Source organism: Parasteatoda tepidariorum, chromosome 12 (genome assembly GCF_982258835.1).
Source record: "Parasteatoda tepidariorum strain Cologne lab strain chromosome 12, Ptep-v5.0, whole genome shotgun sequence".
Taxonomy (NCBI): domain Eukaryota; kingdom Metazoa; phylum Arthropoda; class Arachnida; order Araneae; family Theridiidae; genus Parasteatoda; species Parasteatoda tepidariorum.
The window spans coordinates 15179236-15206943 of NC_141766.1; the positions used below are offsets into that span (position 1 = coordinate 15179236).

A 27708-nucleotide genomic window follows, 5' to 3' on the forward strand; every position below is an offset into this window, starting at 1 on the left:
CTTTCCGTTAAACAAAATTTGACAGAATACTTCCACAGTCGAACTCGTTTATAACGAGAACTCAGATTTGCGGAGGGAAACGAGAATATTTGGTTGGATCAATGTTAAGTCTATGGAACAGAATTCGCTTTTAACGAGCAAGACCGGGTTTTAGCGAGCAATATTTTTCTGTCTTGCTATCTTTTTTTTCATCTTTCTAGTCTTTCTGTCTTATCTTTTTTTAAAAATGATAAGAAATGCGCGCAGAATATAAAAAAAACGCGAACTGAAACTTAATTGCCCTTATCTTTTCCTTTATTTTTCTTTCCGTTTATTGTTTCTTTCCTTTAAGACTGTAGCGCAACTAGAAATTTTTTGCTGGTTGGGGGGGGGAGGGTAGTTGTCATTAAATTAAGAAAAGTATTTATTTAAATTAATTAATGTAATTAAAGTAAGTAAGTATTAATTAAATTTTAAGTAAACTCAATCATTTGACCTCCCAAGCCCCCCCCCCTCTTCTGGTTGCACACCTGCCTTAAGGACCCGTTTATTACGAGCACTCGGACTTATCAAATACAATGTTAAGGTCCCTTTGTGCTCGTTATAAACGAGTTCGACTGTATTTGGATTCAGATATTCAATACTAAAACTAGGTTTTGCATTAAAAGCATTTTATCCTTTCAGTAAAATTTAATACAACACAGAAAATTCATTGAAAGTGATTTTTTTCTTGATTAAGTAACTAGTTAGGCTTTCAACTTAACGATAATATTTAATAATCTCTCAATGGAAATTTAATTAGTTTCCGTGCTTAACATACAAAATAGATAAGTGAACAAGTAACAACAAAGGTTTTTATTTCCTCTTGTCACTGACCTTCCAAATAGCTCATGCTAACATGACACTAATAGTGAACATTCAGCTACTATTTATTTGTGGGTTTTTAAAAAGATCTGAAAAAACTAATTACTCTGTTCACAAGATAAAATTACCAATATTACGTCTTTTCAAACATAAAACACTGTAGCCTTCATTTTTGGTGCTCAGAATCTATCTAGTTTATTTAAGAATTATAAATGCAATTACATTGACTTTGTTTCCATAGCTTTATGCAAAATTCAGGTCTCAATTCCAGTAGCAATGGAATTCAAGAACTTGCCTGCTATTAAATTATTTTTGAATAAAAGTTCCATTTATCACATTTCCATAAACTTGAGTTGAGTCGAGTTTGAGATTAAGTTAATTTTAAAAAGGTGTACTTTTATTTCCTTTTGCATTCAGAAAGTATATTATGCTATGAACCTCTCATTTGAATGTTTTGTCAACTTTATTGTGTGTCCAAGTCAAGCAAATAAATCATGGGAAAAAATTTAAAAGCTCAATAATATATAGTCAGAATATTAAAAATGCTCATCAGAAAAAAATTGTTTACTTTTAAAAGAAGGCTCTTTAATTTCTGTAGATAATGTTTAAAAAAAACCATACAATTCATGATATCACTGTTATCTGAATCAAATAAGCAAAGTGCCAAATACAATAAAAACCTCATTTGATAGGTTTATATGTGGTGCTTGGCTGGCGAATGGCTAGTGCGTTTGGCTTGACCAAGTGTCATAAGAAACAACATCCGTAATAAATAAAAAATATTTTAAACAATAGGAAAACGAGAACAAACAAACCTACCTTGCCTTTGCATTTATTTTTGTCTATGACCTTCAGCGCATATTCAGAACTATTTAATCTGAAAATTAATAGTTGAAAGTTAAAGCAGATGTATGTATTTAAGATAAAATGTTTTAATTGTAACAGTTTAAAAACAGCAAAAGAAAGAAATTTTACAAAAATTTAAATTCTTATTTATTACATTGTGAGCAGAATTTAGTTTTATATATATATCATTATATTTAAAAAATTCAAGAATTTCTTCTTTAATCTTTTTTAAATTTTAAACAAAAATACTATTATAAAATCATTTACTTATAATTAAAACAAAATTTTTTTTAAAAAATGGATAATTCTTACGTATTAAAGCAAGCATAAACTACTGCGAAATTCCCATCTCCAATAACTCTACCAATGTCGTACTTTTGCATAATAGGAAGAGGTATGTGGGACAAAAAGCTATGACCATTTTGATTTTCATATTTGTTTTGACTCTGCAGAAAAAGAATTTAAAACGAATCATAAATAAAATAAAGAAAGCCTAATTAATAATACTGATGTACTGATTCTAAATAATCACTGACACTTTATACAAACTACATTAATATACTTTACAACACACACATATATATAGATACACAAAAGCATCTTCGTGAGAGTGGTCCAAAAAAGTAGAAATTGTTCAGCTTTCACATCCAAGTTGATTAAACTTGTCTATTTACCTAAAAAATCATGATCAAATACAGCTCATGTTTTCAACTACCTTTCAGAGTTTCCGTAAAAGAGAAAGAAACCATTTTTCTTTCTAGTTTTTTCATTGCAAAGGCACTTTGCAAGTTTTTTCTTATGGAGAATTGTTTAAAGAAAAGAAAAAAAATTGTAGATTAACCGGAAATTCAAGTTAAATAAAAAAAAAACTCGAAACAAATTAAGAAAATTATCATAAAATGTCATTTTTCTTATACAACATTTAAACTCTGACCATAATCTTGACTGTGAAACTGTAATAACTACAAATAACTCGTAAAGATTGGTCCCCATTGCATAAAGAAAAAGAGGATCATCAACATTGATAGTAAGGATTGGGATGAAAACCATCAGTTAGGGGAAGAAAAAGATGTGAAAAATACGTTGGTGTATGTTATAAATCGAGAATTTTCCATACACCTACAAACTAGGGCTGCGGATCATGAGCTATAATAGATAATTTGTCCAAAATTATGGCACTCGTAAATCAGCCAACATTTAAAGATGAATTTCATAATACTATATAATAATCAGAAGCTGAACAATCATCATAAAGAGAAAAAGCAAATTATTTAATTAAAATTATATATATACATACCGGACACTTTGATGGAAAGATTTGTGAAGTAGAAAAAGATCCCCTGCTGCTGTTTGAAGGAGAAACTGAAAGGTAACATCACAAAATTTTTATCATTAAAACAAAAGATTCACAAATAAAAGTTCTTTGATTAAACCTTAGAGTTATTAAACTTTAGTTGTATTAAAGTTATATAATACCACTAGGGTTACATACTTATTGAAATATTTTTAATCAATAAATTTAATTTGATTTTGTATACAATATTTGTTTTTGGTAATAAAGTATGCTGATTTATAAGTTAATAAAAGAAAAATTAAAGTATTTTATAAGAAAATATTTGATCTAATAAAATAAATTCAGTTAAATCACTTGCTAAAATAAAGATTTTAATTACAAAATCTGCTGCAACTTACTAGATTCTGTTGCATTTTTTATTTTTCATAAGAAAACTTTTACTGGGTAAAAGTTTCATATAGTAATGATTTGTGCTTATTAGCAATCAATTTAAACTTCTACTATTCTTTTATATTTCTTAATGGAAACACAATCATTTGAGAATATTTGTTGCTAATTTTAAATTATGCTGAAACTGTCAAATGTTATTAACTCATTAAATTCCTTTTCATATGAGTAACAGAAATACTATTTAGTATTCAATGATAATGGTTTTATCTTTACCTTAGTGAAGTGTTATTTTAAATTAACAAATCAGCATTATATATGCGTGTATAGATAAGAAGATTGTGTCTCATTAATTTTTGAAAAAATTCCCAGATAGGGAATTTAATTACTCCATTTTTTTAAATACATGAAAATATTTACCCTGACCTGCCCCAATTCAGGGCATACGGGTAAATGTTTATTAAAACCAAGTAAAAACAGAAAAGAACATAAAAAGCAAAAAGTGCATAAAATACAAGAGTCATATGCCAACAGCTGGGAGGGCCGCCATATAGTGCTTAAAGCCGACGGCCCACCCTTATACTGAGCCAAATTACAATAGTATTGAAGACCCCGACAAAGTTACAGAGAATACAGTATGTGCTACAATACATAATAAGTAGTTACAAGATATAAACATCCAAAATAAAACAAGACAATTAAAAATATGAATACAATAATAATAATAATTAAAAAAAAAAAAAAAAAAAAAAAAAAAAAAAAAAAAAAAAAAACTTGCTTCTTTTCTCGTCTATTTTTGTTGATAAAAACGCTAAAAGCGAATATACAAGTGAGTAAAAACATCAAGATGAATTAAAATTAGTGTTGAGGTAATAGAACAGAAGACCAACGGAGTCCCCCAGGATGCTCAAGTTTGAAAAATATAAAAGGGGAATGACGCGATAAAATAGAAGTGGATTGGCAGTTCAGGTATTGGGGGGGTATTCAGGGGAGACATCAAGTCAACCTAAGTGTATAGGGTGTATAGGGTCCATCGGATCGTCCATTGTAATGGTATCTTCTAGTGTGCTTTTAATAATTTCTCTAATGATTTGTTGCTGTTGTTTTGTTCTGCACCACTTTTCGATTGGTTCCCTGGTGTTAATATGATTCCCCCGGAGTGTCGAGAATTTAGGACATTCTGCAATTAGATGTTGAACCGTTTGGCTTTTGCCGCAGTATTTGCAGCTAGATGATTTCTGAAAAAATCTCGATTGGTGTTCTCCGAACACTCCGTGGGCGGTATAGAATTGGTTTATGTAAAAGTCACAATTTAAAAGTTTATCGCTGACTTTTGGAAAAAAATTTTTGGTATGTCTCCCGTTTGATGAACGGTCCCACCTTTCTTGCCATAAATCTCTGCTGACCTGCCGTAGTTTATAATTAAGCTGTGGTCTTGTAATAGAGTAGTAAAAATCTACTCCACTGAGCAGAGTGCTCGCTTTTGCTAGAGCATCCACTTCCTCATTTCCAGCTTCCCCCGAGTGAGAAATACAATTTATATGGAAAAGTTGGTTTTAAATATTTGCCAAATCAATTGGTAATTGTATTTTTAATTTTTCTATTCTTTATCCTTTTTATTTCTGCCTTTTTCACATGGTTTTTCAAGGCCAAAATTCCGTACTTAAGTAATTATTTACCTTGTGATCCTCAATTCACGAATTCCAATGCAAATCCATGAAATTTTCTTAACTTTTACTGGAAGTTGTTATAGTTTTTTGCCCATTTTCATAGATTTCTTAAATTCCAACATCATGCAATGTTAACATGTTATACGGATTTCAAAATAGAGTAATCAGTTTTTGATGTCTTTAATTTGAAACTATTCCATCCCAAAACCACGTCACATACGGATTATTATTTCAGCCATTTCCGAATGATTTTTAAATTTTGATAATTTTATATGATGTTATAATGACGAGCTACTTCGAATTTGATGCGTTCAGTTTGATCCAATTGTATCATAAAACCATGTCATTTTTTGAGTGTTTACTCAGCATTTATTTATCACTTGCAAGCCATCTCCAAATGCTTTTTTTTAATTCCAATATTTTTATACAAATTTGATCTTTAGATTTGATGCAGCTCGCAACAATGTCTTTTAAAATAGCCACTTATTTATAAAATTAGCCACAAGAATTCTAAAATTAGTCACATTTTATTTACTTTTTTAAAAATAGTAGCTATAGTCACCTTGCCTCAATTTTAGCGGTAAATAGTCTTATTTTAATTACCAGTAAAGATCCTTTGATTCTTTCTAAATGAAAAATTCTTAATATATACAAAAAAAAATGTTCAGCAAGTCAAAGAACTGATTATTTGATAAACTTAATTGTATTATATTTTGCTCAAACTAATATTTGGAGCATTCCAAGAGATTACTTGAGAAGTACATCAATCATTCTTTTGTCTTTTCTTACTATAATTAATAAAACTGATTTGGTTTAACTCATAAATTGCTATGCATAATTTTAAAGAAGCACATAAATACAATTTATAATGGGTGATTCCTAAATTGTGTTATAATGAATTGGTTGCATGATTCTTAAAATACAATTTGTTAATCCTGACAATATTTATTACAATTTGCAAACAGGAATATAAATTCCAGACTTGTAACTTCGCAAAATTTGACTCATAATATAGCATGAGATTTTTATTGCATTTTTTTTATTATTATAGGGTACATGTACATGGGTTTTTAATTAATAAGTATTTTAAATATCTCTGGTATTTTAAAAATTTACCTTCATTTAATGAATAGGGTGATGATACTCTTCTTCTTGAAGTTGGGGACTGTATATGAAACATTCCAGATCGACGAGCATACTTTTGAAAGCTTCCAGCATTCTTGCCATTATGTAGAAGATATTTATGCTCTATAATGAGAGAAAAAATGATACAATGCATACAAAATAACAATTACTTTACTTTCTCTCATTATAATATTGGAAAATATTAGGACTGATTGTTGTTGATGTTCATTCATCAGTCCAGGATGTAATATTAATAAATAATATGCATGCAGAGATAGTTCGTCAGTTTTAAAGATGCCAATCTGTAGGAATGGACTGTTCCATGCTTTTTGCAAGAGGAGAAAGATAGGGAATGCAATTCAGCATTTTTCCTAAAACAGACACAGCAGACAGAATTTATTCTCGATTTGTAGAACTTGGAAATCCAAATTAAGACATTACCTTTTGAATTAACAAAATGCATTAAAATGCATTTGGAGGCTTCGAGTTTGCCGTACATTTCATTAATTTTTGTTTTAGTTGTATTTATCCTTTTTTCATCAGTAAAAAGCTATTTTTTCTTTGCAGAGGGCTACGAATTTCACATTGTTTATATAACAAGAATATTAGTGCAAAAAATACTCAGCAAATGTATAACTGGGCAATAATACTTAAAAAAATATAAGTGATGGTGGTAATACGATGCATTTCCTACCTAACTAAATGCGCAAAAGCAAAGTAACAATCCACTCCCTATAGAGATTCAGTTCAGAATTGAAGGACAAGTGCTGAGCACTTGTTTCATAATGTTGTGTACAGGACAGCAGTTCTCAGTATTTTCCAGCTATGAAACTCTTAATAGTCCAGCTTCTCTTAGCAAAATCAGGGTTGAGAAAAAAATTTCAAAAATACCAAAAACCCAGTGGTGTATGGTTTTCTTTTGGTTTAAATCAGTTTCTATTTTTGAAAACTTGGTTATTTTGGTTTATTTAAAATAAAGATTTAAATGATACTTTCTGCTCGACATAAATCCATTCTCGTTCCTTAAGAGACTATGAAAAAAATTAGGCTATCACAGAATTAAAATGTCTTGTTATTGTTGATGCATTAAACAAATTTCATCATTATTTATTCAGGGATAAATACACCATATATACTTACCATGCAGTATTAGTTGGGCCAAAAAAAGTAAAAATTCTAAAAGGTAGGTTGTTCCACTGGTTTTTACAACTAAGTTTGCATGATTATGATATAAAATACATAAAAGATACCTTAAAGTTTGAAGTTGACATGTTATCTCAGGATATTCGTGACAATATTGAAAACAATAATTGTAATAATAATATTGATATAAATAATGTAAGCCATTTTTCACATCTCTTGCAATTAGTCGAAATTCGCTAAGTTCATCAAAATGATAATTAAAACAGAAATTTTATTGAAATTAATAATTAATGTTTTATGTTCAAGTAAAAATTGTTGTTCCATTTTCTTTAAGACATAAATTATTTTAAATTACTTATGAAAAATTCGGTCATCCTAGGATTCAAAAAACAATTTACTTACTCTGGTTTATTATTGGGACAATATTACTTTAGACATTACAAATCTTAATAGACATTGTCTTGCAACAGGACTTATTAATTTATACAAATGTTCTGCAAGCATTTCTGCATGCCTTATAAAAACTTCATGTTCTTATAAGGCAAGGCAAAACTTTGTTGCGCTTTTAATTAAATGTTCTCAATTATTTTTCTTATTTAATTCACTTTTTTAAATAATGAGTTTAAAAAAAACTAACCACTCAATTTTGGATTCTAACGAATGTGTTATAACTCTTTGGAGTCATTTAAAGCTTGATGGTTTTATGTATTTTCTCCCCACAAGCACAGCCAATTATGTTAATAATTTACTGAATAATAATTACAAAATTCTGATTATTTTTTAAATGATTAAATTCAGCTTAACTATAATCCTACTTTATTATTTAATAAAAAATAGCTATATTTTATTAGTTTTCGTATTTCCATTTTACTTTTTCTTAGTAAAGTAAGGGGATATATTTTTCTTTTTTTCTCTCTTTCATCTTCTGTTCACTGATACAGCAATGCATTTTCCCCACCCCATCGTAAATCAAAGAGAAAACGAAATCAGCATGCCACTCCTTTAAATTTGATTGACGGTAACTCATCAGAAAAACGATTCTTCCCGACACACAGGTTCAAATAAAGCATTTGTCCCTTCCCTGCCCCCTCTTGATCTAAAAATCTTCAAGATCACAGAAGAAATTAAGTTTTTCAGAACAAACGAGGAGAAAAATCCCCCCCCCCACATTTTCCTCTACTAAACTTAAGGATGAGTCACATTTCCGCATTCTTTCGTAATCGTTCTAGTTGAAAATGGCGGGAAAACTGAGCAAAATTTTCCCCGGCTTTCTGGATACCTAATAAATGGTTTTCTACTATATATATATATATATATATACAGGGTGTCTCAGTTAAGCGTTTCAGAACTTCTAAGAGGGGTAGGGGGCATCCTGACGACTCGAAATCATATAGCAATGTGAGGTCGGAAATGCTTTCCTGAAGCAGTGACGTACACAGAAGCACCATAAAGAAAAAAGACTGTAAGTGAAAAATCGTTTTAATAATACATTGAAAAAAGCATAAGGCACATGGGTCAAAGTAAGTGTTCGAAGTTTCTGCCACCGGTGACAATGCACACCTCACATCTCCGGTGCATGGACATCCGAACATTCTGCAATACTCCAGGCATATCTCGAATTTTCCCGGCAGCTACTGAGATTCTTGCAACCAGCTCCTCAGCATTGTCAACAGGGGAGTCATAAACCAGTGTTTTCATATGACCCCAGAAATAAAAATCAAGACATGATAGGTCGGGTGACTGAGGAGGCCAACGCACTGGAAAGCTCGGTTGGAACTTTCGAACAACGCCATCTACTGCGTCAGGAAAGCATTTCCGACCCCGCATTGCTGTATGATTTCGAGTCGTCAGGATGCCCCCTACCCCTCTTAGAAGTTCTGAAACGCTTAACTGAGACACCCTGTGTATATATATATATATATATATATAAAGCAACCTACCTACTTTTTTGACACATTGACAGTTAACAAAAATATCTTCTGTACTTTTATATTAACATAATTTTGATAATATATTAAAATAATTTTAATATATTATACAAAATATTAAATATATTTTTAATATAAATTATTGGCTAGTATGGTTACAGTATTATCTTTCAACTGTTTGACAAATCCCTTGAATTTAACTGGAAGTTTTGTTAGCTTGATTAAATGGCATGGCTTCCAACTGTTATAAAAGTTAAAAATAAATCATAAGAAAAGAAAAAGAAAGCAAAAAAGAAAAAACTTAGCTCTGTGGCCAAAAGTTATTTATTCTTAAATTAATTTTATTTTTATGTTAAAGTACAAAATCTTATAATTTATTTCAGCAAGTGTAACAAACATAAGATAGGATTAGAAAACATACCTTCAGAATCTAAATCAAAATCATCATGAGAGTATTTTTCAGGCCCATATGCAATGAAAATATCTTCTTCAGAAAAAAAATCGATAAGACTTGTTATCTATAAAAATAATTTGCAAATAAAAGCCATATACTTTTTAAACAATAATATTTATTATTAAAATCTATAAACAAAAAAAATCTGTTTTCATTAACATCAGCATGAACAACAAACACATTAATAGTTTTCAAAGCTTATCATACTTACACAATTCCTCTTTTACTTTTTCATTACTAAAATTCAACTTCATTTCAGTCACAAAATTACAGATACATTATAAGTTATATGAAACATATCTATCTCTTATAAACTGTTAGCTAATAACTGATGCTTTCTTCACACTTGAATGTTTGTAATTAAATAATTTTATCATTTTTCACGGTTTAACAACAATCATATTATCAGAAAAAGGTAGAATATGAATACTTATCTTTGCTTAGAAGAAAAATTCTGAAGGATAAAAGAATAAAATACTTAATTTAACTAACAAGGAAAAAAATTAACTTATCAAGACAGTTGTAGTGCATGAATATGAACATTCTGTAATCTCCAAAGACAAAAGTGATGATGTCTATGAATTTAAAGACTACAATAATCTATAATGATTCTCTTAGCTGGTATAGAATCTGAATTGGTCTAAGAATTATGCAGAGCTACTTAGCTCTCGGTATAAACATGATAAAAGAGGGATGTTTTTTCTCATAACACTTGGATCCAAACAATCTTTAACACTAAATTGCTCAAGGAAGTCATTTTGAATGCTTTTTAATTTCAATTAGAAAAACAATGATGTATATAAGACACAATTTCTTAGAATTTTGTGACTTTTTGTACAACATATAATTGTTTTGCAACAACAAATTTGAATATAAAACTAACTACACAAAACTAACATGCACTTACTGGTATTAAAGAAGAATGCAAAAAAAAATTTTTAACCATCTATGGAGAAAACTTTTTTCCATTTTCTATACAATCTTCAGAAAAAATTCTTCATGTTTATGCCATTTTTGCATTTTTTTAAAGAACATAAATTTAAAGCACAATTTAACATGGTTGTAGAGTAAATTTTTAAGTTAAATGCATTTATTATTGTTGTGCATCTGTTAAAACTTTTACTACAGATATGCATAATTTCAGGGTATTTTGAAAAAAAGAAATAGGATACACCTTTCATTAGTGAGCAACTTCAATGTGTTGTGTCTATTGTGGAATCTTTTTTATGTGATATGCATGTTAAGCATCATTAAATAATAATTTTGTGTGTATATATTGCTACATTTTTATGAAATTTGCAACAGACTGGTAATAAAACTGTTGACGGGGAGATATTTAATACAAATTTCCAGTTTCTTAATTATGAAATGCATGATTTGTGTTACTATAAAATAAAAGTGAACTTTGACTTTAATAGGGTTTCAATACTTGATTCTGTTTTCATCGAGTGACAAAAGTAGCACCAATTAAAATGTGTATCAAAAGTGATTGATGAGAAAAAAAATCGACAAACATCAGCTGTAGACAGATAAAATATTAGTTCAATAATTTTAACAAAATTTTTTAATATATTGAAAACAAGATTAACGTTCAACAAAAATTATGGCAACTATGAACAAACAGTTTCAATTTAATTTACCTGTCTGCCAGTTAGACTAAAGATTTTTCTCACAGCACCAGTATCCAGCTTGATAGCATTAGTGATATCATTCAAAACTTGATCAAATGAGTGAGCCGTTTTTTTATTAAGTAAAATACGGACAGCTTTTCTTGGTTTTAAGCCATTTCTTATAATTGTTATTAATTTAGGACGAATAAAATCTCTACTCTCTCTATTTTGTCCATCAGTCTCCCATTTTAACATTAGGTTATCGTCTAGTTTTTTTGTAACAGTCCAATGAGGACGTTCATTTTTCAAATAATCTAATTTAATGAAATGATCAGTTGAAGAACAAACATAGCTGTCACCTTCTACTAATTGATCAAGAGCTAAAATTTTGTCTTTACCATCAATTGTAAATATGTATCTCACACCTTTTGGTAAATTAACTTTGTCAACAAGTACTCTAGTTAGGTCTTCTAAAAGAACATCGAATGAGCGCACTTTTTCAACAGAAAGTACATATAAAAGACCTTTAAAAAACTTATCACCATTTCGAAAAAATGAAACTTTTTTGGCTTTCTTTTCTCGATTTAATTTTTTTAAGCTTGTTCTCATAGAGCCTTGAGCACTATGGGTAGGACTTAATCTTCCTCTATCATCTTTCTTTTCATCAGATGTTGAAATATTTCGATCAGCATTCTCATTCGTAAAAGAGTCCAAAACATGAGCCATATCCTAAAAATATAGTAGTTATCTCTTAAAATAAATATATGGGCAGATAAAAGCATAACTTACATTTCAAGAACAGGCTTAAAATAATGCAGTTTTAGGTGCAATTTAATAATGACTGTGTGAAGAGATACCAAAATATAAAGTGTATAAGGAAAGAGCAGTCAATTTCAAAATTAAATAACTTTGAAACAATTAGCAATAAAAGGATAAAATAAAAGGTAAAACTGATAGTCAAAGCTGTAAAAATTAAGTAAAAAATTTTTGAAATTAGAAAAAAAGTTACTAATTGTGAAAAGGCTTACTAGTTGTGAAAATGGGTTAGTCTCGCAAAAACTGAATCCTTATACATTTAATCTGTTTGTCTCACACCTCTATATCTCAAAATTTCCAAATTTCATTACATTTACGATTTAAAATAAATGTATTTTCCATGTCTATCTCGAAATTTTTTCTTTCAAAACCTCTGTTTCTCAAATTTTTAATAATCAAGCACAAATGCCCAAACATAACAAAGAAGGTTAGACGTCAAAAATTTTAGAAAGAATATTTTCAGTGTTATTGGTATTAAAAAAATTTTAAGTAAATAGATTATGTGCTATAATTAATTTACAGAAATGCCTATATTTTTCTACTAAAAGCAATTAAAGCACTTTTAATCGAATTTCTTAATTAAATGTAATTTTTTTAAGCACCTGTATAACTCGAAAGCTCTTTATCACGAATTTTTCGCCTTTCCCGTGAGATTCGAGATAAACAGGTCCAACTGAATATTAAGTTTTTAGATCCCTATATAAATCCCTGAGCAATCAATTCCACCAATGAATTGAGGCTATGTCCAGATAGAAAACACACATTAAATGGTATAATGCATGTTTCTGGTTCTGGAATATCACCAACCAGATCACAGCCTAATTACAAAAAGGTCAAACTGAATAACATAAAATTTTGTTAACTTTAGTTTTATTAGTCTTTTTTTTTTTTAAAATTTTGTTACTTATTTTAAAAATTATCTATCAAATTCTACCAGCTTTCCCTATTAGTATTTATTTATAGCTGTTTCAAAGTTAATCTTGAAAAGGATTACTTTTTGTTGGACATCCAATAGTAATTTAAGGCAGGGTTAAGGCCGCAGTAATAATTTGTCTCCGGGTTTTTGAAATTTGAGTATTTTTTTATAGGAATAATTGGTGTTAAAAATTTTAATTTTCGCTAGCCAAGTGTACAAATATTGTTATTGCCTATGCTAACATGAAATATTGTTTAAATTTGAAGGCTTTTTCTAGTTACTGATTTGGCATTTGAGAACTTTTTTACATAATCGATTCCAGATTATTTCACCGTAAATTCATGGCGTTAACCTAAAGATTTTCGGCCACAGTGTTTTGAATTCTGATATTTGTAATTAATATAATATTATTACAAAACACAAATTTTGGTTTTGAGTAATGACTATTTGGTAATGATTCATTCAAAAATCAGTTTTTGACTTGCTTTATTCCATTGAAACTCACAGTTTTTTACTATCATTTTAACTTGATTTTTTTAAATTCTGATACTTAAAATACAGTGTTATTACAACACACCAGTTACGAATTTTAAGAATTTCCTTGCAACACATTCTAATTGTGATGATTCTATTGCAAATTTATTTCTATTATTTACCATTTTTTTCAACCTTTTTAAAATAGTTTTTCCAATTCTGATATCCTAAATAAGAAGCTATTATGACAAGCGAACTTCAAATTTCAGTAATCACAATTTGACACACTTAATTTGTAGCGGGAGGGGAGGATCCACCAAACTTGTTTGTCAGATAACAGGTAAATTTACCAAAATAAAACGAAAATTGTTTATTGTTTTGGAACAATGCAGGTGACCGAATTTTGCACCAAATTGAGCCAAAATTGTGCTCACTCAATGAAAATTAATAAGAGCAGTTTGAGCAATTTTGGGAAAAGACAGCATTTTGAAGTAAGTTGGTATAGAAATTTTGTTTTGGATCAGTTTGATGCAATTTACTTCGCTGTTCCAATACTACCCTCAGGTAAAACTAAAAACATGAAAAAAAAGGTTATTTATACTGACATCAGGGTTGGGTTTTTGACGTCAAGAAGCGGTTTTTGACATGACAAGGGTATAATACTGGTTTAAACCGTCAAAAACTGAAGTTTGCCAAGAAAATATATAAACTTCAAAACTACCAACAGTTGCCATGCATTATATTGAAATTCAATTACAGTGTAACGTCCCATATCCGGACGTCCCTTTTCCGGAAGGGTCAATTTCCCGGACACTTTTTAACAATCAAAATAAACAAACATTTCTTCATCTTCCCCACTCTCTTAAAAAAAAAAAGTATTTTGACAGGTTTTTTCCTTTCTTAGCTTCTAGTGATCTATGCATTAAACCCATAAATCAACAGAAAAGAGAACAGAAGATCTACCAAGACCGTACCGTTAGTAACGCCCCTCCTCTGGAATGCAGGAAAGGGGGGGGAGAGATTTGTTTTCAAAAGAGCACAATTGAGTCCCCTCCCCCCCTCTTTCCTGTGCAGCTGGCTAATAAAAGAGGCATTTCCTGGAACCTTTTTGATAAAGTGTTAGGGAAAGAAGTACTGTGAAAAAGGGTAAACACAGCAAAAGTTGAAGTGGAGGGGGAATCCCCTTTAGTCACACAAGAAAAAAATAAAGAGAACCCAATCAGCATGCCACGCCTTTATGCTTGATTGATAGCCAATGACAGGAGAGAAAATAAGAACTTGTCACTTCCCCCCCTTCAACTTGAATGACAAGTAAGAAGGAAATGAATTTTGCTTCTTCACCTACCCACCTTAATGAATGAATGACGGGAATTTCCCCTTCTTGCTTGAAACGTTCTAGTTCAAAATGGCGGAGAGAGCAATTAATATTTTCATAACTGTAAATTTTTTTAGTTTCCTATATTTATTTTTATAATAGCAATAATTATTTTTTTTAAAATATTTTGTTTTTGATTGATTAGATATCATTCTAATACTAAAACATTATTGCCTGAAAAATAATGTTATTTAATTTCTGCTTCTTAGATTCAGATCATTTTAATCTCTGTTTACCTTGGGGGTCTATTATACGGAAAAATCGATTATCCGGACTTCGGAAAGTCCCGCCGATTCCGGATACGCGACTTTCCACTGTATACTATAGGTAATCAGCAGGTTTTAAAATATTTTTTTAATTAAAATTAAGGTAAAATAACAGATTTAAAATCTCAGAAATTTATATTCAAATGCATGTGCAGAAAAATTTTGCAAACATTTTTTTTAAATATTTATATTTTGAAAAAAAAAACTTTTTTTTTTTTTGATACTTAAGAAAATTAAAAGTTTATTACTATGCATTTTTGACATATAAGAAACATATAACTAATATTTATAAGGAACTTACAAGTTATGTTGTATAAATACAAACTTGATACAAGTGTATCAAAAAAAAAATTTAATGTTATACCGAATATCTTTATTATCCAGTATGTTAATTTGAATTTAAAAGTAGTTATATTTGTGAATAATGATAAATATAATTCATATTGTTTATTGTATTTATTTATAATTATTACACTTATCATTTTAAAACAATTTTTACCTCTTAATTTTTTTTTCTCCACTTGTATTAAGAATAAAAATAATGCATATCTTGAAAGCAAGAAGTAATTATTCAACAGCTGAATATTTAGATATTCAACAAAACTATATAGTATTCCGCAAAATGAAATTCACAAGTATTTGGATAAACTAAATTTTCAGCATAGTAAATGAATAGGCTGAATATACTGTAAATCGACACTAACTACTCTGTGTATTTAACAGAAAGCACTTAAATTTGTATTGTCTTATGTTAAAAAGATTATTAAGAAGATTTAAAAGAATATTAAAAAGATTTTTCTTTAAAAGATGTCTAATGTACAAAACTGCTAATGTTTTATCTTTAAAAATTTCTAATTTTTAGTATAATCTATACTATACACTAAATTTCGTTATAAATAAATTTCTTAATAATATCACTGCAGATTTTCAATAACACATGAAAATGAATACATAATATTACAAAAGATGTGAGCTTTCAAAAGTACAAGATCTTGGTTACTATTCAAAATATAAGTGTTTCTTCAAAATTTTAAATTTATTTTTTCTAGAACATATTTAGAAACACTATCCTTTATAAAAAATATATAAATTTTATGTATTAATTAAATTTCACATATGAATATGGGTTTTTGACATTTTTGACAGCGAGGTTTTTGACGTGACGGATTAAACCATGGTTTAAACCGTCAAAAACTGTCACATGTCAAAAACCTGCCAACCCTGACTGACATGTGAGATCAGTTAGACAATGTTGCTTAAATGATTTTTTTTTATTTTATGTTTAATTGTTTTGTTTGTATAATAAAATGTGACATGCCTCAATTTGATTTTATCTTTAGAATTTACCAAACCAAATTAGTATCCTACAATCATATATACATACATATTGCTGAAAACATCATTAATGGACACTTCATAAGAGTCAAACAATAAATAAAAGGCTTTAGAATATTAGTAAATTTTAACTCGTACCTTCATTTATTTATTTGTTTTGATAACTAAGCAAAATATTCAATATCGCCTTGAAGGATGAACAATATTCTAACCAGAAGTAGATTAAGTAGTTTCTCACTCTTCATTTGAGCTTGTCTGCAAAAATAAACCCTCCATTAGAATCAATTGCATTATTTTCATTTAATTCATTATTTCATTCAACACTCATAACAATGTATTTGAATAAGCATTGAAGTTTGAAGTCTTATTCATTATACAAAAATATTTCAAACTCAAGACTGAAACATATAGTAATAAAGTAAGATTTTAAAAAAAAATATTTTAATACACTTTTCTTTTTATATAGACATGGGGTCTTAAGCCCCACCTTAAAGGTGAAAAGCAGTCTTTTTTTTTATTAAATGTAAAAACCAGTCATGATTACTGCCGAAAAATCGATTGAAAAAAATTAAAGAACAATCACGTTAAATAGTAAATATTGAGGTGCGAGATTTGAATTTTTCGTATCAGAATTTTTGAAACATATAAAAATTCAACAGCAATGACTGAAAAAAAGACCGCAAAGCTGCATAGAACGACGCAAATCGTGGGAGTCAAAAAATAATTACTGAAATGTGCAATTCGAATCTCATTTTTAAAAATAACAGTTTTTTTTAAAAAAATCATGTGGATATCAATAGCAATAACTGTGAAAAAATCTACAAAAAAAACAGTGGTACCGTTGCAGCAGAAGAGACTAATGTGCTTAAATAGAATTTTGCATTTGTGTATCTTTATAATAATGTACAAAAAATACAAAGAATTAAAATTAAAAAAAAACATTGAGAAAATTCAAAGCAATAATAGCCAATAAAACGATCGAACACTTCATGGATTTACGCTGGTATCAACAAAAATTGAGTTCATCAAAAAGTGATTATTCAAATGCAAGATTTAAATTTTGTGTGTCATAATAATATCGAATTTTTAAAAACTATGAGAAAAAATATTGCATTAACTGCAATTGATTGTGCAAATGTGACCCCATTCCCATAGAAAAGATCAAAACATAGATTTATGTTGGTATCAAGCGCGTTGAAATGAACGATAAAAAAGTATCATATTAATAATTAACTCAATCTAATTGTAGCAAAATACATCAAACTAATTAAATAATCTTTCTGTTAAGAATCGGAATTTGCAACAAAATTGCTGCACATTTCAATGCAAGTTTTAAAAAAAATGAGAAAAATACCATTTTTTCAAGTAAATGATCTTTTCAATGTCTGCCACTTCAGAATTACTTTTTAGATTATCAAGTTTATACTTTTGTGCTTGCTTCAGTAGTTTATTAATACTAGCTGAAGTTAATATGGATTTTTTTTCAGTCTACCTTCCCGAAGTTATTCGAAGTTGCATTTTACTCTAACACAAATCTGTGTAAAAAAAAAAAAATAGTTATCACACGTGAATGAGAACTTGGGAAGAATTAAGAGGGTACTGATATATATTATATATATTTTGCTGCCAATAGTATAAATAATAATATTTTGCTGACAAAATTTTGTTTAAGTAACGAAATTGAAATTAGCAGAACTTCAAGAATATTTTGTCTGATTTTAAATTATTGAGTCGCGGAATTCTGGAATTTAGCAGCAGAATCACTTGTCTGCAATAATGTTTATGAAGTTTCATGAGGTAACTGCTGCTCAGTATCTAAGGAGAACATATGATGGAATTGTCAAGAGTCGAATGCATTAAATAGCAATAACTCAAATTCGAATAATGAAAGATGCAATAAGATTGCATTAAGAATATTAAGCTTGAAAAACCATTTCAAAAGGGCGGTTAAAATGATAAATAACTGCCAAAAAATCTATGATAAAAAGTTTAGAAATTGTGACAGAATCGTCACGAATTGAACGTATCAAATAGTGATAACTCAATTTCAAATTTCCAATATTGTATTAAACATATAGCAAGTTTAAAAACCACATAAAAAGGGTCGAAAAAATTATAAATTAACTTGAAAAAAAAAAAAAACATCACCAAACGCCATAAAATTGTGAGAGAATCATCCTGAATTGAACACACGAAAAAGTGACAACACAAATTCGAAATTCGTATGTCGTAATAAAGATAATTATTAATAAAGATAATAAGATATGAAAAATGTGCAAAAAATACATCTTTTGGAAAAATTATTATCAAGTGGGGTAAAATTACGAAGGAATTGTCAGGAATTAAATGCTTTACAGAAGTGATAGCTAAAGATCAGAATGCGCATGTCACAATAATGTATTAAATATATCGATATTTGAAAGGGAAAAAAAACATGAGAAAATGGTCAAAAAAAGATTAACTACAACTGAAAAACAATTTATTAATGCCAAAAAATGATCAGAAAACAGAGTGGATTTACAAAAAAATTGGTGCCAATAGATTTTATTGAATAGAATGAACCCTGAGTGCAAGCATTCATTTTTTCGAATGTTTACTTTAGATATCTATGTTTGTTCGCAAACAAAGTATGACATCACTGAGGAAGTGACACAAGATAAATTACTTCAAAAAAGGATATGACATGGATGTTGCTTGTCTTATATGATATTATGTGTCTTGTAGATGCTGTTCTGAAGTAGAACAGAGATGTGTCTTTTAATAATTTTTTTTCAAATCATTCTTTTACTAATTGTTCTTCAATTCTTTGAATCATTCATTTTACTAATTGTTTACCAATTGTTCTGCTTGTAAATTTTCATGTTTAAGTTCAATTTTAAACAATTAAAAGCATAGCAAAGCAATTGCAATTCCAAATTTTTTCAGCTTTCATGTTTAAGTTCAATTTTAAACAATTAAAAGCATAGCAAAGCAATTGCAATTCCAAATTTTTTCAGCTATTATTAAATAAAAGAATTAAAAAATTTAAATTTTATACAGAATTATCTTAAGATATTTTATAATTGTGTACAAAAAAATTTTCAATTCACATGAAGAGCTCTTGAGATATAACGGAATAGGCAAAAATTTAAATTAACATTAAAGGATTCAAACTTTGGAATGCTCTCACGGCCAAAACCATTGGAACCAAATTTCAAATTAGAAATACTAATCCATGTGAGAGAAAAAAAAAAAAACATGTTCATTCAGAAAAAATATGTTTTAGTGCCTGATTTTGTAGAATAAAATATTTTGTACACTAATTTGCATTTTGAGGTAAACCCAACACAATTTAGTCAACACATGTAAATCGGATCATTAGATTAAAAGTCATCCAGGGAATTTTTCTTTATTTTTGGCACACTGTACACTCATGATCAAAATTCAAAGCAAATTTGCATGGTTTTTCAATGAAGAAAAATATTTTATTTTTCTGAAACTTTGCGGCGTAACTACCACTATAAATATTGAATACCAATTCACTAGTATATAAGACATGGTAACTTGATTCTATCTAGAGGTACCTTTTGATAGATGAAGGTTGACATAGTCGATTTATAATCCCCTAGTCAAAATTTAAATCCCCTCATTGGTGACCTCCAGAAGTGATAAGAACTTGCCAATATTGATGGATGATCCACATTAAAAACAGTTGATTGGCTTAAAAAATGTATATATATATATACTGCTCAAAGAAAGGGGGGAAAAATCTGGTGACGTAAATAAATCTCCCTCAATAAACAAAAATGAAGAAAAAAAATGAGCAAAATACTTTTAAAAAAAATTTAAAAAAAAAATATGAGCGAAATGCTATGAAGAAAAAAAATAATAATATTGAGAGAAATGATATAAGCAAAAAATGAAGAAAAAAATGTCATGAGCAAAATTGATAACTCTTGATGTACCTTAATTCTATAAAAAAATTAAAACTCTAAACAAAGTTATAAATCCCCAATTTAATAACAAGAACCAAACAAATAATACTACTGCTAACTTCTTTAAATCTATACTCAATGCAAAATATGTGTAGGCAAAAGTTTATTAGATTTAGATATATTAAATAAACAGTTGGACTTTCTAAACGACCGCTTAGATACTCAAATATTATTTTATAACCTTAAAATATACGCATTTATCAAGAGATAAATTATAGCAAATTTAATATTTTTAGAAAGTAACATTTGAAACTTATATTATAAGCTTAACCAAAAACAAAACAAAAACAATGAATCAGACAAGTATGTGCAAAATTATATGATTTCAATCAAGGCAATCCACATGAACTTTTTATTTAACACCAAATTCATTATATCTTACCATCAATGAAATTAAATATATACTCATTAATAGTCATGTTATGCCGGTAAAATAAAATAGATCGAAAAAATTCAAAATAACAATCAGAAATAGAAAGCTACGCGTACAGGCACTTTAACGACTGTGTGTTTGATGTACAGAGAGAGGGGAGAAGAGGGGATGGGCAAAAACTTCAGGTCTGCATCTTTTTGATATTTGGTAACTGGTTTTTAGCAACAATTTTACTACGGAATGGCAACAAGGACATGATAACATCCGGGCAATCAGCTTGTGACATTGCGATTGGCTATTGAATGTCACTATTAGTTGCAAGAATTTGGCAAGTTATCTTTTTCTTGGCAAAATACGAAAATTGAAATTACAACAATTATGAGGTTGAATTAAAATGTTCACGGTGAGTCTAGCGCTCGCTCCAAACTCTGTTCTGATGATGTCGCTCGAAAAAAAACTGAAAAATTTAATCAGCTTTCATCTTGTGTCAAATTCAATTATTTTTAAAACAAACTTTTGATTTGAAAACAAAATATTTTCCAACAGTGCAACGACAATATTTCTTTGTCATTTTATCATCAATATCAAATATACCTTTAGAAATTAAGAATTTGATATGTGGATTTAAAGTAGAAATGATCAAGCTAAGGATTGCTCTCAAAGTTTGAAAAAAACGTGAATTGTCAAAAATCAAAGTGTGAAAAAAACGTGATTTATCAATGTCAGATTTATCATAAGGCCTAAAAAGGCTCAGGCTTAGAGGCTCCCTAAATGTTCCAAATAATTTATTTTTGTGTGTTGTATTTTTGTATTTTTTCCTTTGGAATTATTAAAATTATGAGTTAACAAAAAGTGAATCAAATATCAGAGCTAAATAGAAAATAGAGAAGGGCTGGTTCATTCCCTACTCAAAACTGAAGCTAAAAAGCACACGATTCCCTACCTCATGACGTCACGCCGCACACAGATCACGAAAATCACAATTATATATATGTGTGTAACATAAAAAGTTTCTATTAATCCTTTTATGTTAGTTTCTTTGCTATAAAACAACTCCTACTTTATTACTAATTAATTATTCAAATCGAAATACTTTCTCACACTTTTAAAAGCTACATCCTGTTTCTAAATCTATTTTTGGCCCAACTATGCATAAATTTAAATAAAGATCTTTTTTCCCTTTTAAGCCGTGGGAATCACTCGAGCAAGTTCATTAACCAATAGTAATTTCTAAGATTTCCCTTTCTTCTCTAAATAGAGACATTTTCGAATTATTTGCAAGATTTTCCCTACCAGAAAGACTGATCCTGAATGGAGTTAGCAACACTTTTCGCTTGTAAGAACAAGAACACATAAGAACATAATCTAAATAAAAAAATACATCTGATTTCATTAAAATCTTGTGTCTGTTTCCCTGCTCGGTGAGACTGCATCATTTTACATATATATATATATATATATATATATATATATATATATATATATATATATATATATATGTGGAGTTTGGAGCTGTTGTTACAATATTATGGTGATCAGGTTTGTATTGGTGTTGTTACAATATTATGGCTCAGCAGATCACATCATCAGTCATCACTAAAGCCCGGAATTTCAGGCAATAAAAAATGCAAAAATAGGCAGGCAAAAAGGCATTTAAAAAGCTTGAAATAGGCACTTAAAAAAGGCACTTAAAATTGGAGCAAAATGGTAGTTGGTAATGCCTAAAAGCCCATATAGGTATCCAAGGTATAAAAAAAGTTGTTAGAAGTATCCGGTATACCTACATATTCATTTCACTCGACTGTCGTAGCAATAGTACAAAAGAAGTGGACATAATTGCACAAAAAAAAACCCCAACTGCGTAGGTGCGAAATAAAAATTGAAAACTCGTACTTACAATAATATTGTATGCAGATTTATTCTGATGATTGGTTGTTGTTGCACATCACAATTAGATGCTTTTTCAAATTTTCGAAAGAGAAATTTTGTCTCCTGTCAGTCAATATAGTTTTAAACAAAGAGAAGGATCTTTCTACTTCGACAGAAGTTATGGGTGCGTACCTAAAACAACTTGCCATGGTAGGAGATATGGTAAGTTCAACTGTAGTATCACCAGAAAGTACTTTTGCAATGTCCTTGATGCATTCAAAGTCTGTATTTGCAGAGATGACGTTTTCACATTTCTTCCTTATTATGTCACCAGATGGTCCAGGCACAGACATTAGTTCTTCAATAGTATTGTCGAAAATCTTTAGTGACTCGGACAAAGACTTATTTCTTTTTTCCATGTGTTCAATAGCTCCAGGGAGCTTCCCAAAATAAGTTGAAATAAAAGTCAGTTCATTTTTAATTTTAGAACTGCTAAGCAGATTTTTACTTTTTCTTATGGATATTGCCTCTTCATCCGAAAAGCTGGTAAGGACTCGAGTAACTTCCTCAAAATTTGTGCAGTAGTATGAGACTGCTGAAATCCATGTTCCCAATCTCGTAAGGATCGGTTAAGGAGGTAATTGAATGTCTGGTGCAATTTCTTTGAACACTTGAACTCTTGAAGGGGCTTTCACAAATACTTTTTTCACACTAGAAACAAGCGAGTCTACCTCAGGATACAGACCTCTTACTTCCTCTGCTATCCTGTGCAATGCATGAGCAAGGCACGTTAGATGGATCATATTAGGAAATAAAACTTTTAAGGCATTTCCAGCTTTTTTCATGTAGGAAGCTGCAAGAAATAATAGTACTCTTTCATGCTCAGTACCATTTGGCCAAAGTAAAGCCAGTGCATTAGTGAACAACTGTGCAATTGTAGTACTGTTAGTCTTTTGCAACTGTTCAGAAGTCAACAAAAAGATTTTATGTTTTTCAAATGGGTCCATAACACCAACAATAACATTCGCAACATATCGTCCAGTTACATCTGTCGTTTCATCTATAGATAGCCTTATGTTTTTCGTTCCGATTTCATTTTGAATAGTTTTAAGAACTTCGGTATAACAGTCATCTAAATAAGTTTTCCTTAAAGTTGATTCACAGGGCACACTTTGATTCGTATATTTTTGCAAAAAAGCTCGTATACTTTTATTTTTAAGTTTCCACAGCGGAATGCCGGCATCTACAAATGATCTGCATAAATCCATTGCAAATTCCGATTTGCGAGAAGATAATTGAAAACAGGTGGAAATCAGAGTCGATGTTTTCCCAACTTTTTTATCTTTTGCAGTTTTATACTTAGATGTCTCCAAGTGCTGAGATATAAAATACTTCTTCTCAAAATTTACTGACTTCTCGCATGCCTTACAAAACAGAATGCTCCCATCAGTAGAAAACACATCCGACCCAAATTCTTTCACAAAACTGTCCAGTTTTTTGCTTGTGCAGGCTTTTACTTTAGGCATTTTAGAAATAACTAGTATACTAGAAATCTTTTTCGTGCTCCTGCTACAATGTGCTCAACCAGCTTGGTGAATTCGTTTTGTAGATAAGAGAGCATACGAGTTATTCGATGGTGTAGGCTATATGGGCCGTAAGTAAGAATAAATTCTATTGACTGTAAGTAAAAATAACTCCAATCTTTTCACTCCCTTTCTCTCTCTCCTTGCAAAGCGCATCGGGCGAAGGTGACGCCACGTTTTCTGACTCCACGACGAAGGTGACGCCACGGAGAGAAAATATTAATAAGACAAAAGGAATAAAGTCCTAATCTCTATAAATGCATTACAATACGTCGGATGACAGTCAACCATTTCTGTACTTCAAAATTTCTTCATTTTGCGTTTATGCTCGGTCAAAAGCACATAAAGCTTTGCAGAAAAATTTTAAATTAGACAGAAATAGGCATTTATGAACAAAAGGAACGAAAAAGGCATTTTCAGAAGAAAACGTTTAAGAAAGGCAGAAAAGGGCATTTATGGCATTTTGCCTGAACTTCCGGGCTCTAGTCATCACGTAATACTTTAAGATAGTTGCATCATCCTTCTTGACATTGAGAGGCGCCAGCCAGTCCCGAAGGGAAACTCCCGAATTTATAATTAACTCTTACTTTCTACCATAGAACAATCTAATTCTTAGTCACATGCATTCCGGAGACCACTGCGAGAAGGCAACTCTCACGAGACATGTCAATAATGTTAACTGCTATATCCTTCTATCCTTTTTATTTCTATTAAATTGTTATGTTTGCTAAATTATCGTCGTTATTTCATCTAATGCTGCACTAACTCCCACACACACACACACATATATATATATATATATATATATAGTGTGTGTGTGTGTAAGTATGTATATTATGTAGTTATTTATTTTTACGTTTTTTGGAAAAATAATAATTTTTTTAGCCACATACGCTTTTGTCTGGGAAAATACAAAGAATCCAGGCTTAAAAGAAATTGAAATCAGTTTGAAATCTTAGTTAAAAATTTGGAGCATTTCCGATTAATTACATTTATATATTCCAGAAAGGTTAATAAAAATTCGTATTTTTTCACCTTTTCTTGGAAAATAACATGGCTATATGGTCTACTTTTGAAAAGAATTTATTCGATAATTAGATAAAGGAAACCATAGCAATATTTCCATAAATTAATAGAGTGAGATTTATAAATTTTTTCTGAGATTTACTCGACCTACTGCTTCGTTTGAGAGAGAGAGAGAACCAATTATAGCAATTTTCTTTTTTACAGTTAAAATAAATTCTTTATAAAAATTTTCTCCTAATTAAAATAATCAGCAGAATTCGCTGAAATAAATTCGTACATTTATACCCATTTTTTGCACATTTCACATATTGAAAATGTAAAATATAACCTTTGTTAGCTAAGATTATCAGCTGATTTTAAATGATTTTTCAATTGAGAATTTCCAGTTTACAAATTTTAAACTTTTCAGCAAAAAATAAAAAATTAATCAACTTCAATATCTTGATTTTTTTTGCCGTTTTTACAGTGATCCATACACCACTGAGATTTGCGAAATGATCTCAAAACAATTTCGTATAAAATTCTTGGGTGGGTGAGAAGGAAGCCGTGACATTTATTTATACAAATGCCAAAAGACACATAGTTTGATAAGAATGTCTTTTTGTTAAAATATAGCAAAAATATGACATAAAATATATACGCATCTAAATCAAAATCTTTTTCGAACACGAACCTTCAATGCATAGATACAAAAAATTTAAACATTTTGATACGTCTTGTCCCGTAATTACTGCTTTCAAAATATATTTTTAGAATTATTAAATGTACTGGATAAAACTAGAACAGTTAAGTAGACTAAGTAGCAGAAGTAGACTAGAACTACGAAGTTATCTTAAAAAAAGTCATAAGCATCATTTGTAACTGAATAAAACAGTTGTAAACTAAATATAAAAATAAATAAAGTCAGACAATGGTCGTAAATACTACTCCAGGTAAGCTGATTAAAAAAAACATGACAAATGTCTAACGCTCAAGGAAAAGAAATAATTACTAGGTATGAGTATCCTCTTAGTCCATAGCCGCCATTGTATACCTAAAGAAGGCAAACTGCCGGAGGAGTCGAAAAAAAGTCGTACATTGAAAATTTACCTTCTCGGGAACTATTCCAACGATTTCTTTCAAATTTTATATTTTATCGCTTGTATTTACTTCTTTAATATTATGTAAAAGATATACTTCACGTTTTCTTAAAACTGAATGACGCATAAAAGTTCCATTCATTAAATGAAAATGAAGTTGTTTTCGTTTTATACAGTTTGATGTTTCAGTTTAATTTAATAAAATAACCTTATCAATTTTAAAAGTATATGAAATTTGAATAAAAACTCATGATGAAATCATGAACTTCAAACTTTTGGGATCTTTATCTGAGGAAATTAAAGTAAATAATGGAGTCAGACAGGGAGACACCTTATCCTGTCTTCTTTTTAATATTGCTCTAGAGAAAGTTATAAGAGATGCTGAAATCAATATCAGAGGCAACATATCTTCAAAATCTATTCAAATATTGGCGTATGCGGATGATTTAGACATCATTGCAAGAACTGTTCCTGCATTAAAAGAGGCTTTCCTTTCTTTGGAGCTTGCTGCTAGGGATATGGGACTAAAGATCAAATACATGCATGTATTTGCTAAATTAAATTCTAGGGAATCCTATCTGGAGATTGGTTCCCTCAGGTTTCAGACTGTTCAGAATTTTACTTACCTTGGTTCAATAGCTACTGCCGACAATAACATAGACAATGAGATTCGGAGTCGTCTAATTTGTTCAAATAAAGCTTTTTATGGTTTAAAACGTTTTTTCAAATCCTCTCTTTTATCAAAAAATACAAAACTTTTACTCTATAAAACATTAATTAGGCCAATACTTACTTATGGCTCTGAGACCTGGAACCTAACTGAAGCTGGTGAAAATAAAATTGCCATTTTTGAGAGAAAAGTTTTGAGGGCCATCCTTGGTGGGATAAAAATAAATAATTCCTGGAGAAGACGATATAATACTGAACTGTATAAAATCTACAGAGAGCCAGATATTGTGAAGTTCATAAAAATAAATCGAATGAACTGGGCAGTTCACATTTTCAGAAGGAATGATGACTCAAATTTAAAGAAAATCCAATTACACAAACCCCTAACGAACAGGAAAAGAGGTAGACCCAGGCTGAGATGGCTGGATTTAGTTGAGACTGATTTCCTTACTCTAAAGAAGAAAAACTGGCGAACAAGTGTCACAAGTAGAGAGAAGTGGATTCGAATTCAAAGGAAGGCACTGGCCCACCCTGGGCTGTCTAGCCAGATATGATGATGATGAAATCATGAACTACCCTTATGAAAAAATCGAGGTATAAATGAGGTTATATTTCAAAGGTATAAAGGAGGTTGTTATTTAAATACGTCGTTA

The 27708-nt window shown here is 29.7% G+C and overlaps 1 protein-coding gene across 5 annotated transcripts in view; it reads right to left on the minus strand.

The window, feature by feature from the left end:
* LOC107457568 (serine/threonine-protein kinase DCLK1) overlaps nucleotides 1-21067 on the minus strand; it is a 64710-nt gene extending 43643 nt beyond the window's left edge. For 3 of the 5 annotated variants that reach the window (XM_087155805.1, XM_087155801.1, XM_087155803.1), the window contains exons 1-8: nucleotides 20839-21052; nucleotides 16621-16737; nucleotides 11331-12029; nucleotides 9658-9754; nucleotides 6157-6288; nucleotides 2987-3051; nucleotides 2002-2135; nucleotides 1663-1720 (exon numbers count right to left, since the gene is read on the minus strand). In XM_087155805.1, the coding sequence (XP_087011931.1) occupies nucleotides 1663-1720; nucleotides 2002-2135; nucleotides 2987-3051; nucleotides 6157-6288; nucleotides 9658-9754; nucleotides 11331-12029; nucleotides 16621-16626 (1191 nt within the window). In that variant the 5' untranslated portion in view covers nucleotides 16627-16737; nucleotides 20839-21052. Of the gene's footprint in view, nucleotides 1-1662; nucleotides 1721-2001; nucleotides 2136-2986; nucleotides 3052-6156; nucleotides 6289-9657; nucleotides 9755-11330; nucleotides 12030-16620; nucleotides 16738-17836; nucleotides 18018-20838 lie in introns of those variants that run through there. The other 2 variants (XM_087155802.1, XM_087155804.1) reach the window with 2 other exon arrangements.
* Between the last annotated feature and the right edge of the window lie 6641 nt (nucleotides 21068-27708).